The sequence below is a fragment of the Neolamprologus multifasciatus genome, chromosome 22 (assembly GCF_963576455.1).
Source record: "Neolamprologus multifasciatus chromosome 22, fNeoMul1.2, whole genome shotgun sequence".
Lineage (NCBI taxonomy): Eukaryota > Metazoa > Chordata > Actinopteri > Cichliformes > Cichlidae > Neolamprologus > Neolamprologus multifasciatus.
The window spans coordinates 23638507-23654983 of record NC_140459.1 but is presented as its reverse complement, the minus strand read 5'-3'; the positions used below and the strand labels follow the sequence as shown (position 1 = coordinate 23654983).

The window sequence follows — 16477 nt, the reverse complement described above, 5'->3', positions numbered from 1 at the left end:
TTTATGCGTTGTTAGCAACAACGACGGTAAAACCATCGCGTGTCCGCTTGTTTATTTTCCACATAAACCTTTCACAATAAAGCTCAAGATCCTGTTGAGACTTTTCAAAATAAACTGAATCACGTGAAAGATGCAGAGTGTTTACGGATCAGAAGCAAAAAAAAAAGAGCCGTCGGATGCTAAAAAATAAACCTTAGACTCCAACGTTAGAACAGGCTTTTCCCCCGCAGCACGCTGTGTAATAAATACTCACAAAGAAAACGGCAGCTGTTACAACTTATGTCTAAAAATGTGTCGTTTCATGTGCTGGTTAAAAGCTGGAAACACTTCACGCAAGTCGGGCTGTTCGAGATTCACAGAATTTACAGAAAATATAAAATTTTTGTGATTTATATCGTTATCGGGACGATAGATGTCTAATATCGGGATATGAGATTTTGGTCATATCGCACAGCCCTAATGTAGAGAAGTAACTGTTTAGTACACTCACCTGATAGCCAGGAGGGTTGCAAAATCTGACAAAGTGGATTTGGTTGCAGGGGTGAAAGCGGCACTGTTTCAAGGTTATCACCTTCTGATTTGATCCTGGATGGAAAACTGTTGCTTTCTTGTTGATTTTTGGAGTAGCACCATATTCAGCTTTAAAAGCAAAATAAATGAAGGACAACTAGTTAAGATTGAGAACACTGGAAGCTTCTATACTGAACCTACTTTCTTAATTAAAAAACAAACAAACAGTTTTTACATTAGTGAATCCAGGGAAATTATAATATTTTTTAGGATACATACATTTCAAATACGATATGTCCCATGTATAGATACCCTTTGGGGGTCTTACTTTGATAGTACAAAAGTAGCATCAATAATATTCATTTTTATCACTCAAACACTATTTACAGACTTTTAGCTAAAGCATGAAAACTGTTGATTTTTCAGCTCCACTGCCTTGCAAAGTTTCTGCAGTGGTTACATCACTCTGTCGTTTAAACATCTTGTTAATGCATCTTCTGCTGCAACACATCCAAACAGGCGTGCCAAAAATTTGAATTTATACAGAAAACAACCGCGTGTGCTCCTCCGCATTTAAACTATAAGCACAAACACACAGAATCACAGAAGCAGCTTCTCTGGAGGGGAAGCTGGCTGAAACGTTCAATTTAGCTGCTGATATACCCAGATTTTCTTTTTCTTTTCAAGGAAATTTAGAAACATAATTTCATTGACCAAATGTGCAGATACATGCCTAATCTAAATCCTAATTTCATCAAGACAAGTTTGATAATTAATCACATTTAAAAGCAAAGTTTTAACATATTCCAGTCATACATATGAATTTGATCCTCTTAAAACCATATCTGACTTGCAGAATTTGATCTGAGGCAGAAAACAGATGGATTAATGAAATTTCTGTTCAATATTTGCTTTGGAACCAGAAAGACACGTGCGTGTTGTTAAAAAAACACTTTATTATTTATATCGATATCAGACCACCTCAGTGCCAGAGACCTGCCAGCGTTCAACGTCGAGCTTGATAAAAGGCAATTTTTAATTGATGTCACAAACAGTAGCAATGGTGCAAGATGGAGCAGCAGCCATTTCAACTTAAGCCTCATTTGCATCCAGTAATTATGCCAAAATATCACAATTAATTTGACAATGATATATGGATGTATGAAAACTCTGAACGCTTGATCTTTGAGGTGCAGCAGAGTAAAGGACAAAATGGCATTCTGTAGCACTGCAAAATAAGGGATCGGGAATGATCGTGACGAATTCTTCATGTGGGCCCACAGTGAAACGTAATATCCGATGCCCTCTGAATGTGTCATCCAACACATATATACGCACACACACAAGCACACATTACCTGCCGATGCCAACATATAAGTTTACCTTTGGCTTTGTTAATGGTAACTATCTGCTGAAAGGTACAAGGTCTGGCTTTCTCCTGAGGGGCAGCTGCTTGCTTCATGCCTGCCTTGGCAGCGTTAGCCCAGGACCTGGCACTGACACCCACGCCATCTGCACCTGCAACTGCAATATGAACAGCAAGGGAACGCGGATTACTGCTATGGGCATTTTGCATGCACTGTGTCCTGTCTGGCCTGTGCCATAGGTAAGCCTAAAAAGAACTGTGTTCTTCTCAGCTGCAAAAAAAACCTCACAAATTTTCTGCAGTCTCCCCCTCTGGGGATCGACAAAGTGCTATTGAATCAACAGGGCCGTGCTATCAGAGAGTATATTCTATCATATCAGCGCCGGCTGCGAACTGCTGGAGGAGGGCTAGCAGTGTGTATATCACATATGCACATTTACTGAGCAAAGCAGAGCCACCTTCAGTTACAGCTGTGCACCTGTTAAAAAGGCGAGGGGAAATCAAACAAAACCAAATAGATTATACTGTTCCATACGATATATAAATATAGCTGGAACAGAAACGGAACGACTTCTCCAGCGCAAAGTTCATGGAGGTACTGTATCCACTGTACAAGGCATACTCTCTACTTAAAATGAACATGTACTTATGCATGTGTGCTTATATCTGTGCTCTGTTCTGCACCAACAGGAAGGCTCACCGTGTAATTCACTTTGCCACTGCAAAATAATCCCCTCATTAAAAGAACATTTTCCCACTGAGTCATCCAAGTGAGCAAGTACTTCTCAGCAACACCAATGCAGAATCACAGTGTGTTAACACCTACACAGAGACGCGTTTGCAATGTTTGCAAGCGCGGATGTGTCTGTGAGTTTGTGCGCACATCTGGGTGTTTGTTGAGGATTAAAGGTGGCAAAGCGCTGCCCTGTGATTGGTAAAGTTGCTTTGATGTTTCGTCTGGCTATTTTTCTATCAGGAAGTAGAACTCAAGGACAGAAAACAAAGTAGTAAAGCCACCTGCTTCGTGGCAGAAACAAAAGTGCTCCGTTAAATGGGCTTCAAAAATAACCGAGGAGAAAAAAAAATGTACCAGTCTGAGAGCTGGACTCTTGTATCTTCTAGAGTTTCTGCCTGGGACAGGCTGCTGCTGCTCCTCCTCTCCTGTCTTTAATTACCCAAGTACGAAGGTGTCTCTAATATTAATAATGCATTGTCAGAAAGAGATAATGTGAGAGTATTTCTAGCTCCAGAAAGCTTTAAGAGTGGCATAAAGTTATATTTGTCAGCACCAGATTATTTATACTTCCTAATAGAAGGAGAGGCATGTTAACGGCATAGAGACACATGGCAGATTTATTACCTCTAGGCGGCGGCTGCTTGTTGGCCTTCCGTTGCTCACAGCTGATGGTGGGAGAGTTGTGATGGCGGACTGTGCCAAATGTTTGAAGGTCCAGCACAGATTTCTGATCTCCTGCACAGATGGAGGAGACCTCATGGGGCGAATTTTCCAATCTCCTCTCATGGGAACCCCTACAGCTTTGGCAGTGGCTTGGAGTAGAAATGAGAACTCCTTTCCCCTTTGCATCGTTGGTCTTGGGATTCCTCTGACGCAATCCACCAAGCGCTAAAGGGTTCTTTGGGGGCTGGAGGGCTGGGAAGTCGGCCAAAAGGTCATAAGCCTCGTTCTGCACTGGGACTGCTGGTGGTGCTTTGGTTTTCGAGTTTGCCTCAGGTGCTTCTGGTTTGCCTTGGATGGGAGCCTGCACAGGGTCATTCACGCCACTTGCCAACGTGACAGTGGGTATGTCATGTGGGTGGAATGAAAGGGGAATCTCCCACTGGCCTTTTATCTTCCCCAAGGCTGGCGGCCCTGTGAGAGATAGCGGAATGCCAGCGTTGATGATGGTGAGAGCAGGAAAGTCTTCATCAGCTGTAAAAAAGGAATTCTGCTCATTGTCGCAGCTCAGCTCAACAGATGAGCTTGGAATTTCCTTTTTCTTCACCACTTTTGCACTAACCACTGAGTCATTATTTCTGCTGTCGCTGGCACAACTTTGCACCTCAGGTAGACTAACAGCATCACTATCATCACTAGAGTAGCTGTCTGAGCCCCTACTTGCATTCTGCTCTTTCTCGCTTCTACATTCATCCCCGGGTAGTTTAGAAGGGTGTAGAGAACCTTCTCTGTCTGGCAGGTGTGGGGTGTGGCCTTCAAAGCAGACAGGATTTGTCACCAGATGTTGAGGTGCAGGTACAGAGCTCTGTGTGCCTGTTCTGCTGGATTGAGAGACCTGCATCTTCTGAAGAGAGTTTTCAACACTCCTTTGTTTATCTTGCACATCCCTCTCCCGACAGGACTGCGAATTCAAAAACAATGGAAAATACTGCTTGCATTAATTAGCGAGTTTTAGCCGAATACGGATAATGCTATTTTTATTCATGCTGAGAAAAGCAGATGTTGTTAGATTTGATTAAAAATCCCTCACCGACTTTCTTTTTCCGCCCGCCTCTTCCTTAATTTGCCTCGTCTCCACTTCCAGCACAGGGCTCAGCACAGGGCTCAGCACCCGTGCGGGATTGGATAGGCCGTGATGTCTGCGGCCCGAGAGATAAGGACAAGGAAGGGTGAAGTCAGTGTGGTATTGCTTCTTGTCCTCATCATAGTGCGTGTAATCATCTGTGTCTTCTTGCTGCTTCTCAGCCCTGGACAGGAAGAGAAACACACAGACACGTAGGGTGTGTGTGTGTGGCAGGGTTAAACAGATTTTTTTGCATGTAACAGGCTATCACAGGATAATTACCGCCACTTCAAGGTTAGCCAGCTCATGTCATCTTGTATGCACCTTCTCCCCCGCCCCCCCCCCCCCCCCCCCCCCCCCCCCTCCCAGGAAGAAAATGAGAAAGTGTGATAGTGATGTCACTTAGTTTCCCATGCATCGTGTGTTAGGCATGCTTTTTGAAGGCGTTTATAAATGAAATGACATTTATTTTCATACTAAATCACTGTGGTGATCATGCATAAAGAAAAGGTCACTTGTATCACGAACATGACAAAATGGGCTTAATTGGAGATACTGTCAGATTTTCTGCTTTCTGACATCACATTTTAAGATGCAATAATACACCTCCAGGTAAAATAAGCAGTGTTTTTTTGTTTTTTTTGTTTTTTTGTTTTTTTGTTTTTTTTTTTGGGGGGGGGGGGGGGTTACCCTGCATAAGATCCTTCTAACCTCACTGCCCTCACCAACAGGTAAACCAGTTTCCCTAGAAAATAAGGAATCACAGAGTCCACGGCTCCAACCTGTATGTATGATGCATCACCCGCTTCAAAGCATGACTTTTTAATGAGGCTACTCTTTAGTCACCAGCCTGTCGACTGTCGAGCTGCGATGCGGAACAGACGGTCCGGTGAGACCCGGGATGCTTATGATAACGGAGACGTCATGGTAGCTCTGGGCGGTGGGTGAGCAGATGGTGTACATTAACATTATACAGTAGGTTTATGACCGCACAGCAGCCCAACTGATCTCCAATGAAGTCTTGGGATCTTGGTTATAAGTTATAAAGAGGCTACAACTCCACATCCATCCAGTTAATCCATTTATTTTCCCAGAACCCTATCTGTTTTAGGCAAAACAAATGTTATGATTTCTAAAATGAGCCTGTGTGCCATTTTAATTAAATAGAATACACAAAATATAAATAGAAACTTTAGACTGGCCTGTGGGTTTAGACAGTCAATTGTAATTTTGCTTTTTGATTAGTCAAGGTTAAAATAAACTACCAAAAATAGACACTTTACCCCCATTTTAACTCTAGCCTATGACTGATGTTGCCACGGTAACAATCAATGACACTTGTTTTGAGCTGAGGTATTCAATAAAAGAAGGGGGAAACATTGCTGTGGAGAGAGAGCACTAAAATGCCAGAGTTTTTAGGAGACCGCAGTAACCTACTGGAAACAAAGGAAACAATCCTGAGCCTGACTGAAGTATTAACAGAAGTGCTGAAACCTGCCACATTGGGAAGTTCCGTCACAGGCTTGCGCTGTGTTCATTATAAGCAACAGGAGGTTTCCATCACTGTAATCTCTTTTTTTATCCACATTTTTTTTTGTCATTATTATATTATTTTTGCTGAATGTTCCAAGTAAAACGTCCTTGCAACAACTGAATTCATCCAAAAGAAAAGACCAATTTTCTGCCAGCGTAAACAAAGCCAGACAGTTGCATAGTGTTACTTGGTCGGCCATGTTTTTCTTCTTTGGAAAAAAAAAGAAAATTGCAATTAATCTAGAATACATTGTATGGTAGCGCTGCTTCAGTCAGAGGTTGAACTGCTCTGTGCAATGAATACACTGAGATAAAATGAACTGGCACTTATATAGTAACTTTGTACCCAGTTGAGTAGAAAGGTACTTACATTCCTCCCTGGAGGAGTCAGGGATCAAGCCAGTGACCTTCAAACCAGCAGATGACCTGCTCTACTAGCTGAGCCACAGAAACCCCTAATAACCCTGGGGCTGCCCCAAACCAGATTTGTTCTGATTGGCTGCTCCTCCTAAACACGAGGTCTGAACAGTAGATGGGAGGAGCTTCTTCGCAAACAGCAGACTTTTGAGATGCTGATATAAAGGGAATCTGTTCTCACTGATATCATAGGAAGTCAGCAGTGGGAACTTTATCATTATTATACAGCATGATTATTAATGACTCATAAATTACCTGATCTACTGAACAATAAAGTATTAAACATTTGAATGCTGGGTTTCAATAGTTACTACAAACTATGTTAAAGACGCTTGTAAACTCCAAATTATAACTTCACCATCTGCATTATTACAAAACAAAACAAAAACACAGAATACTGTCTGTACCTGTTGCCATCTCCTATATTAGATATTACAGTGTTAGCACTAATTACTGAGGAGCCTACCGCTTCCCATTTCATCTAAATTAGATGAAAGCACACCCCAGGAACAAAATGATGAAGCTGCTTGAGCTTCATATAGACAGACTGATTAAACCTGGATAAAGTGTGATATGAGACATAGTGGGTTCGCAGTGAGGTTAATTTCAGAGCTTATGGGTTTATAAGCTATATGACGGCATGTTTCATCGCTTATGATGGAGAGGTCAGTTATAGCCTGTATAGCCACAGATAACCCTACCTGTGACTTGACATGATGACTGAAGGAGTGTCGTCTTTACTAGCTTGGATTTCCAGTGAACTTTGACCTCTTCCAGGTTTCACCTGGGTAGCTTTGCTCCAGACAATTTTGCACACCATATCATAGCTGTCCCTCGGTGCGTTTGGATGAATCCAGGCGAAACGCGGAAATGGCGCAAATGCGCCGAGGAACTGATTTGAAGTTACTGACGTCCAGTGATCTTCTACCAGAGGGACCATTTTCCCTCTGCGGTTCGTATACATGGCCATGTCGGTCTTCTTTACAGAGTCCAAATGTGTATTTTTAAGCTGTTGGTTTTTTCTTTTCAAAAGCATGTCAGCATGTTAGGCTGTCATGGCAACCAGTATCACTTCCAGAATTTCAACAATTATCCAGCGGTTGTAAGGATAATCTTCTGAGACCTTTCATTTCTTAGTATTTCAGTGCCTGACATAAATAAGTTGCTGCAACATTTCTCTCCAGTAGATGAAGGGGCCTTCCCCTAGTACATCTGGGCTACATGCATGTAAGGGTTCCCCTGCGAGCTGTAAGTAAATGTTTTAAGTACAAGAGGCTTCAGAATCTCAGTTAGATCTATTTCCTGAACTCCTGGGGAAAAAATGCAAGATTGAAGCCCAGAACAAGCTGGTGAGGATGAGTGAGCAATCCAGCGTTAGCAAAGTTTAATTTAATGTCGCATAAAGACTATTTATGGCCTCCATCATATATGTTGGGGTTGAAGGCCGACGCGCCTTTCATTATCCCAACTGTTTCCACGCACGCTGCATTATGAAAAAACTAATTATATCGGTCATATGCAAAAGTGGAAATGACATTCAAATTTACTGGCCAGGGTTCTGGCCTGTTAAGCATCAATTTCACGTTTAGTGAGCACCAAGTGGACTTCTGTGCTAAACTGCCGGGAAATCCCATTGCTGGTCAGAATGGATGGAGACAATGGCCTTGTTGGTGGGCTCCCCTAAATCTTACTTTTACAAATTTGATTAAGACGTATTAAAGGTTTCGTATTATTGTTATTATCATTGTTGTTGTTGTTATGGTTGTGATTATTATTATCGGGAATGGCAATCAATGCATAGAAATTGGAAGAGAAGGGTTTTAAAGCTAAAACTTATAACTTACATAAGCCTTTAATGAGTTTATTTTTGAAATGATGTTGCAGCACAAAAAAAATGTGGGTATATGATATGACTGGTGATGGTAGTGAGGACAGCCAACCGAGAGCTGAGAGAGCGAGGGAGAGAGAGGGAGAGAGCGGGAGAGAGAGAGAGCGGGAGAGAGAGGGAGAGAGAGAGAGAGAGAGCGAGAGAGAGAGAAAGCGGAGAAGGAGCAGGTCTGCAGTCGGAATCTTGGGCGCCGCGCAGACCCGAGACGACTGTGGCCAAGCGCTGAGATACTGGGAATACATACTGCATATTTCCCTATGTACAATAAGATCGCTGACCACACTCCGGCGTTGGTTGGAAACTTCTCAAACCAGGCGATCTTTCTCGGATCCGGATATCCTCCGTGGTTCTAACCAGTTCGTTCATCCTTCCTCTGAATTTCGGTCTCATGACGACTTAAAGCGTGGATTACTGGCACCGTAGATGCTCTTATTAACTGGAGATAAATTAGACAGAAGGACAAGTAAGTGTTGCCGGAGAAACTAGAGGAGGAATCTCCTGATTTCTTTTTTTTCTCTTGACGTGTATCTGGTAATCTCAGTTATATGCGTGGAGCTGGCGAGGGTTTTTTGTGATTTTTACTCTTGCTGGGCAGATCACTGACCACTTGAATCGCGTCCCCCTTTGGTTTGCCTTCCCCTCTTCTTCCCCTCCTTTAGGTGTGAAATCTATCTTCTCAGACAGAGACTCTGAACCCCTCGGTCCCCGCATGACATGGTTCAGTCCAGCTGCGAGCTCCGAGCCTCCTCCATGCATTGGGATTTTTCTCAGCGCCGACACCGAGTGAATCTCCCTTTTCTGACCGTTTGAAAACTCGTCGTGCCTGCCAGACCAGAGAAAAAGCCTTGCCATGACCACCGCTTCAAATCAGGACGGAGCAACGGGACTTTTCAGGAGACCGGAATGCGCAGGCAGGAAAGTGGACGGAATACGGATTTTTGCTCTAATGAAGGCGGGAGTGCAGGCGCACCATTGGAGCCGGATGCTGTTCTTATATATGGGGCTGCTGGTCGCCTCAGTAAAGGGTAAGTCCCCATCTTTAGAGCTGAAGACATGCAAAATGCAGCAGGCTTACCCCCACCCCCCTCCACCGCCCACCCTTTCCCAATCCCTGACTGAATGCAAATCAGCATCAGCAACACGCAGGCACACGCTCATCCTAAAGGCGCATTTAGGATCAGGCTCGCTCCGATGTTGCTCTTCCACCTCACAAAGTTATTATAGGTGGCTGGTTGGGTGGCTATTTTCGTGACAAGCGGATCGAGTTTCGAGCTTCCATCCTTCACTCTATTGATGGGTTTCGTTAAAGGACTGAGCAAAGCTGGGCATTGTGTTAAAAACAGGAGGGGAGCGTTAAATGTGATGCATGGACGTACTGACGCCGAGTGAATGAGGGCTTCACACGAAACCCTCGCTGTTAGTGCAGCATGTGCTGCATGCATGAGGAAATCCACCGAGGTGGTCGAGCGGGCGGCTGATTGTGATGCTGTTCAGTCCAAAAGGTGTGTGCGTGTGTGTGCGTGCACGTGTGCGCACTGTGGGTCACGCTCTTCTTTGGGACTGCTTCTTCTCAGTTCTTCCTCACCGCATCCACAAGCATTCTTAACTTGTGAAGCAACCACCCATAAACAATTTTTGCGTGTAGTTTCTATCTGTTGTCGTGCATGCATGGGGAGGCAGGCCTAATTAACTTACTTTGGGTTTTCTGCCCTTGATTAATTTCAAATGGAAATCTTGCAACCGGAGCCCGCGCATTCAACAGATTATCATTAATAATAATTTACTTCCACGTCCAGTGACGTCTTCCTGAAATGTGAGGCTCTGTTACAAATAATCTTCTCCTTCTTCTTCTTCTTCTTCTTCTTCTTCTTCTATGAGACATGTTACGAGGAGCATATTTAGAGCTCAGGGTGTTTCGGGGAAGAGCCGCAATGATTTTTGCCGTCCCGAGCAGGTCCTTTGGCAAAGAAAGCCAACCGTTTTATCACTGTCTTGGCTCCCTACCAGAGAATGGACACTATTTTTAGCAAAAGCCAAGAATACTGCCATGGCCACAATATGAATTTGACAGTGAGTCATTGCTCTGTGTTAGCCCACTCATGCCTTTTTTGGACGGCTCATAATCCACAAGTGAGTGGAAATAGACACATTTTCGGCATCACCATAAACGCACACACTCACACATACGCTCGCACACACAGTGGGCCGTGCGATTTCACGATGTGTGAAAAGTGCGAAAGTGTGCTCTGAGGTTCAGCGTCACCCTCAAATCCTCCCACCAAAATAACTCCCACTCTGTCACCCACCTTTTGCTCCAACTTGTGTCATCAACCACCCAACATTTAAAATAAAAGTTAAAAAAAGAAAAGAAAACGTGTTTCAGCGCCGGTAAGGCGTAGCTTTATCACACACTCAGTTCAGCTCCTAATGATAGTGACAAATCTCCCTCGACTCTCCCGTGGAGTAAATCTCAATGCAGCTATATTCGGGGGAGACTGCTTGTTTTATTTGCGCCCTGGGAGCTCTTTATTGCCCACTTTCTTGCCGTTTGGCTCTACTTTTGGAGCCGATAAAGCGACTTGAACTTATCGCACATATTTACGAAGAGCAGAGGGCACTAGACTATCCATCTAGCCGCCCACCCACTGTATAACAACCTTTACTTTAAACGCTGTCGATAAATATGTTTGACTCACCACGCGTTGAGGTGGTCTGCTACATCCCTCGGTGCTGCAGCCACCAGCAGTTGCCCCATCCTCCCATTGAGCGGCACCAGAGCCTCACACTATGCTGAGGGGCGGAGCGGGGGAGTGGGGAAGAGGAGACTTGGAGTTCCTGGCGTTTCTGTCTCCACATACTTTTATCAAGTGTGGCTCATATGTACACACGCGTATACGAAAGTGCTAACGATTCCGCTACAGGCTGTGTGTGACAGCCATTCTTAGGCTCTTTTACGCCGTCTTAGTGGATCAAGACTTTCTTTACTGTACTAATATCAGTATCGATCCCGGGGGCCGTTTGAGACAAAGATAGAGACGTGTGAAAGGTTTCTGATTATAATAAATAAGAAAAGAAAAAAATGAATAGAACCGCGCACTGTCTACAAGGGATCAAAAGCAGCTGTCCCTACTGGACCCGCCGCTCAATAAACAGTTATCAGCCTCCATTCATTTGAACGACCAGGGCAGGGAATGCAAAGGCCGGGGATGGAGGGGAGGGGGAATCGAGGATGACGTGTCCTCTCCTATCCGGGGAGCGTTTTCGGCTTTCTTAACTCCAAGTCCAGCGGTATTATCATTCGTCAGCGGCGCATGAGACAGCCTCTCAGCATGTCCATTTACACGCAAGATCACGCTCTGTCGTGCTCTCCTTTATATAAAGCACGGCGTTGTGCTCATGATGCAACTTGCAGTAATGTTATGAGGACTGGAGGGCTTGATGCTCCTTTCCTTTTTATCTCCTTTATTTTATTTTATTATTTTTTTTTTTTTACTTGACGATATTTGCTTGGATTCGCATGAGGCTCCTGGAGAAAGAGACGGGCTGTGTGTGTGCGTCTGGCGTGGAAGAGTATGTTTATGTGGCCAGTGCAAGAAGTCCAAGAAGTCCAAGAAATAGAACCTTGTTAACCTTGATCAAGTCTTTACTATTTTCTCTCACGTCCAAGAACATTTCACACAAACTCGAGTATATTAGTTTTGAATCCTACTAGAAACAAAGAAGCCCTTTAAAAGTTTAAAGTATGAAAAAAATAGTTAAATTCGCAATTGATCAAATCCGGCAGCAGTGAAATCTGTCTCCTAAGACATTATATCTCATTTTAAATAAGTACAATTCTTGAATTCACCTCACTTGACACAAGGGGAGCTACAGAACTGACTGTAAGGTGACTTTTTTCAGCACCCAGGACAGCAACAGGTGCCGCCCTATCGGCTACACAGTGGAAATTCTCTCCAGCACCATGGACAGCTCCCCATAGTACACCATCGATAAAGGATTGGCTGGCTTCAAAAGTCAAAACTTGAACTTGTCCAACATTTATTTTCCCCACACCTTTGAACTTTCAGTTAACCTCAGACCCCACCCCCTCCCTCCCCCCAACTGACAGGATCGCACCATAAGGGTTTTGCTCTTCTGCTGGTTTTCTATTGGATTTAGATTTCGTAAGCAAGTTCAACAGCAATCGTGTCACAGACTGCACATAAAAGATGGACTTAGCTTTCACCTCTCAAAAGCGAATCCAATGAGAAGAGCCCTTAAATTTCACTACTTTCTCACCTCCAACATGGGTGTTTGTTTAAAGGCATCCAGTTATGTAGACCTCTATATCCTATCTTGATCCATCCCCTCAGTGTAACCTTTTGAAAGGTTACACTGAGGGGATGGAAATTGAGCTTTGGCTTCTGCTCAGCTGTATCGGCTTAGACAAGTGTCCCAATTTTCCTCCCAGCAAATGTGCGTGCATCCTGCTTCCCCCTTTTGTTTCCCACCTCGCTCTCACCTGTCTGCCTGCAACTCTCAATTTCAAAATCCTCTTCTATCTGCACGCTCCGCTGCTTCCCGTTCTCCCATCTGCTCTCCACATTCGCCGTTGAGCAAAATGAAAAGGAGGGAACAGATGACATGATCAAGTTACTCAAAACTGAGAAATGGTTGGAATGCAAACCAGATGTTTATTGCTTGACTTGAACAGAGGGGGCGGGGGGGAAGCTGTGTAGTTGAGGGTGAGAGAGAGTGCGCGGTGGTCGAGATGAAGAAGAAGAAGAGGTCCCACTAAGGGAAAAACAGCAGGCAAGAACTGGCTTTGAGGGGAAATAAGAGGCTGAGAGAGGATGCAACTGTTGTAGTAGATGGAGGATAAGCTTACACCAGCTGAGAGATAATCTGGGCCCTATGTTTCTGTGCCTTTTGAGTGCCTGGTGATTTCCTTTTTCTTCAGTAAATTATCTATTTAGAGGGTTCATTTTCTTATCAGGCATCAAGCAGACTCCTATTTCAACAACTAACAGCTTGTAAGTAAGCTTGTGGGCACGTGTATGTGTGAGGTTGGATGAGTTTGCGAGCTGCCACCCCCGTTCACTCGAGGATGATTAGACTAAAGTGATGACAAGCAGGTCTTTAGCTAGTTCAGAAAGTGCCACAGAGAGGCTGTGTGTGCACGTGCCCCGGCGTGCACGTCTCTGTGACGCGCGTGTGTGCACACAGCTCTCAGATGATGCCAGTGCCCCCCTCCTCACGAGCACTGTTACTTCCCCACCCACCTGCCGCTGTGTCAACCTGCTCCTCTGTCTGTCTTCCCATCGCTCCTTCTCCTTCTCTCCTCCCTCACCACCTCGTCTTTTCTTCCTTCGTCCTCCTCTCTAGTGATTCATACTGTCATCTTTCTCCAGATGGCCAGAGTTCTGTCACTGTGCTTCGTCACAGTGATAACAGCTACAGCGACTCACACACGCACACAAACACACGCACCCAGCAGTTTGTGCACACTTGCATACAACCCTTCCAAAAAAAAGAGAAAAAATCCTTCTTAAATGCATTGAAGCCAACTTCTGCATGACCGTCTTCACCGGTTTTTACAAAAGCTAAACACAAAGTAGACATTCAGACTTTGTGAGCATATAGATAAAGGTATAACAACATTCAGGAAGATCATATTAATTTAAATTTACTTTAGTTAAATATGATCCATGTATTTATGGATCTTGTTGTTCGAGTTCTAAAGTCAGTACTTCACATCCAACCAAAGCCACCGGAAATCTTGCCAACGAAATCATCTGGATTCTTTTTGATATGACTCCCAGCTTGTCGGAGAGAACAACATTAAATTAATAAATGTATATTTTGGCTCATTCACTTATCCAGGGAATATGAGTGGAGCAGTATTGCTCTGTTCTGGCAGTTCTAAGGCATCACGTTCACTGGCTGCAGAATAGCATGTGCCCTTAAGCTCCTTAAGCATGAGTCATTCAATTCACCTGTATTTTTTCTCCGTTGTTCCAATCGAGCTCCATTAAAGACATTTGATGGGGACTGGACAGGTAATGGTAAATTGGCTTGCTGTATGAGAATACATCAGTGATTTGTGTGGAGAAAGTGGCTGTCATTTCATTTTCATGCCTGTTCTCTTTCAGCAAACACCAGTGGAGGAGTGTGATTGAAATGGGCATCACCCATATGTGTAACGGCTGTAACAACAATAGAGCCGTCGTGAGGTTTGAAATGTCAGGAACAAGCGCGTACATGCTAAGTCAATTTTTCCTGCATAAGTAGAGGTGAAATAAACATATCAATAATTCATCGCCACTAGCCACATATCTGTGAACAGCTCGAGCACGGAATCCTCCATCTTGATTCAAATTTTCATCTTGCTGTTATCAGGTATGGGAATTTTCTCCAGCTATGGTAAATCCTCACATAGTGAGTGATAGACATAGATGCCCTGTCTGTCTTGTATAAGATGCAAAGCTCAGGAAGGGATTTCTTTAGCTTCCTGATTTACACTGTCTTATCAGATATCAGTGATTCCGGAGATTGAAGATTAGATAGTGGGCAGGAGGTATCTTGTCCTTGTCCTTGTCTTTTTCTTCTTTATACTGCTTCTCTCTCTCTATTGAGCATATAGGTAATCTGTCTGCAGACTTTTTGTGGCAGCGAGGCGGGGAAGAAGCAGTAAATGTGTGTGGGAGTGTCTTTTACTCCTACACTTGCTCAAATTTAGATTTTGGTGTAGAAGGATACGTGTTTTGCTCCATCTCTATATTGTAGTCGGTAATGGAAGATAATTCTGTTTGATTAGAGAAGGACTGTTGTGCACTTCAAAGGAACAGTTCAGCACCTTGGAGAAAAACACTCTGGTTTCTATTTGATATAAGTTGAAAATAAGTTAAATAAAACCTGAGAAAGCAGTTAGTACATTTTTCATGGTAAATCAAGATAGAAGTTAGCTCTCAAAGTTGGAGAGTATTGATGCTGTGTGCCACAGCATCCCAAAATCTGCCAAAAGTTGCAAGGCTTGCCAACATTCTGACAATCTGATTCACAAAAATTAAAGAAACAACTTGGTGTAAATGGACTGAAAATGGAAGTGCTTCCCATTTCTGCAGCTGAATCACCGTCACCATCACTTTTATCTGCTAAGTGCTCTTTTGGGCTGGTGTTGACCAACTTTGCCGTTGGCTTTTGGGTAATAATTCAAGACATTAAGGTACAAAAAACACATAAGCATAAAAGCCACATTATTGCAATGTAATGGAGCAGATAGTGTGAAATATGTCTTTCTACAGGACGTCGACCAGAAAAATACCACATGAAAAAAAAATGACTGTGAGTTTGAATTCAAATCAGGACAAACCAGATTAGCTACACCAATAATACATGAGATGTTTTTTTTTTTTTAAATTGATATCATATTAATATTAATAGCATAATATTGTTAACAGGAGCACACAAGTGGATCTGAATAATAATCACAGTGATTGAGCTGTCCTAACTTAACGCGCTACAGCATGTCATCCCCTAGGTTGAGTAAATTCTAAAAGGCTGTGCAGCTGCTTGCCTAATTGCTTTGTCAGTATTTTAAATAACAGTTTATTGGTTTGTTAGTAGAGGTAAGCCATACAGCTACAAATGATATCTCTAGGAAATTTGTTAAAATTTGTAAAAAAAAATATATATATATATATAAAAATATAAAAAATAATAATAACACATAATAAAAAAAACTGAACAATGATTTATAGGTGATTGTAGGCAGTAGAATTATTATTTTTTGTTTAGCACAAATAAAATTAAGGGCATTTTCCACCCTTTTTCAATTAGTTATTGTCATGGGAACTCATTGATATCAATATACAAAAGCGGCCTATAGTGTAGGCAGTGTGTTCTTTAGACATTTTGAAGTGAAAGTATTAAATGACTGTTTAACACTTCACACTTAGCCTAACAATAACTGAAGTGGCTTAACCGGTGTTGTTCTATAATAACATTGAAATGGAAACACATTTTCTACCTTTCCAAGTTTTTAACCACCTGCTTAAACCCTTGCTTTTCTACCATCTAACTGCATCATTAATTTTTTATCCACCGTTTGTGCATCCTGTCATATGAAGTGCGGTTTATATATGGGTCAAACATCATCATCTGCTAGTATCTTCTCATATTCGACAATGTGTTTTTGAAGGAATTGTTGTTCCCACCTTTAGCTGATATAGTTTTCTTGGCTAATTTGCAAATTGGTCTGCTTTG

At 43.0% G+C, this 16477-nt stretch overlaps 2 protein-coding genes across 18 annotated transcripts in view; one reads left to right on the top strand and one right to left on the bottom strand.

The window, feature by feature from the left end:
• The window catches only part of LOC146493522 (uncharacterized), a 39518-nt gene extending 31685 nt beyond the window's left edge, over positions 1-7833 (bottom strand). For 4 of the 17 annotated variants that reach the window (XM_085147778.1, XM_085147779.1, XM_085147780.1 and 1 more), the window contains exons 1-4: positions 7047-7831; positions 4363-4579; positions 3237-4260; positions 1894-2034 (exon numbers count right to left, since the gene is read on the bottom strand). In XM_085147778.1, the coding sequence (XP_085003904.1) occupies positions 1894-2034; positions 3237-4260; positions 4363-4579; positions 7047-7381 (1717 nt within the window). In that variant the 5' untranslated portion in view covers positions 7382-7831. Of the gene's footprint in view, positions 1-490; positions 640-1893; positions 2035-3236; positions 4261-4362; positions 4580-7046 lie in introns of all 17 variants that reach the window. The other 13 variants (XR_014871814.1, XR_014871815.1, XM_085147773.1 and 10 more) reach the window with 9 other exon arrangements.
• Positions 7834-8374: 541 nt separating this feature from the next.
• csmd2 (CUB and Sushi multiple domains 2) overlaps positions 8375-16477 on the top strand; it is a 265124-nt gene continuing 257021 nt past the window's right edge. The window contains exon 1 of the mRNA XM_085147768.1: positions 8375-9258. Within this exon, the coding sequence (XP_085003894.1) occupies positions 9084-9258 (175 nt within the window). The 5' untranslated portion in view covers positions 8375-9083. The remainder of the gene's footprint in view (positions 9259-16477) is intronic.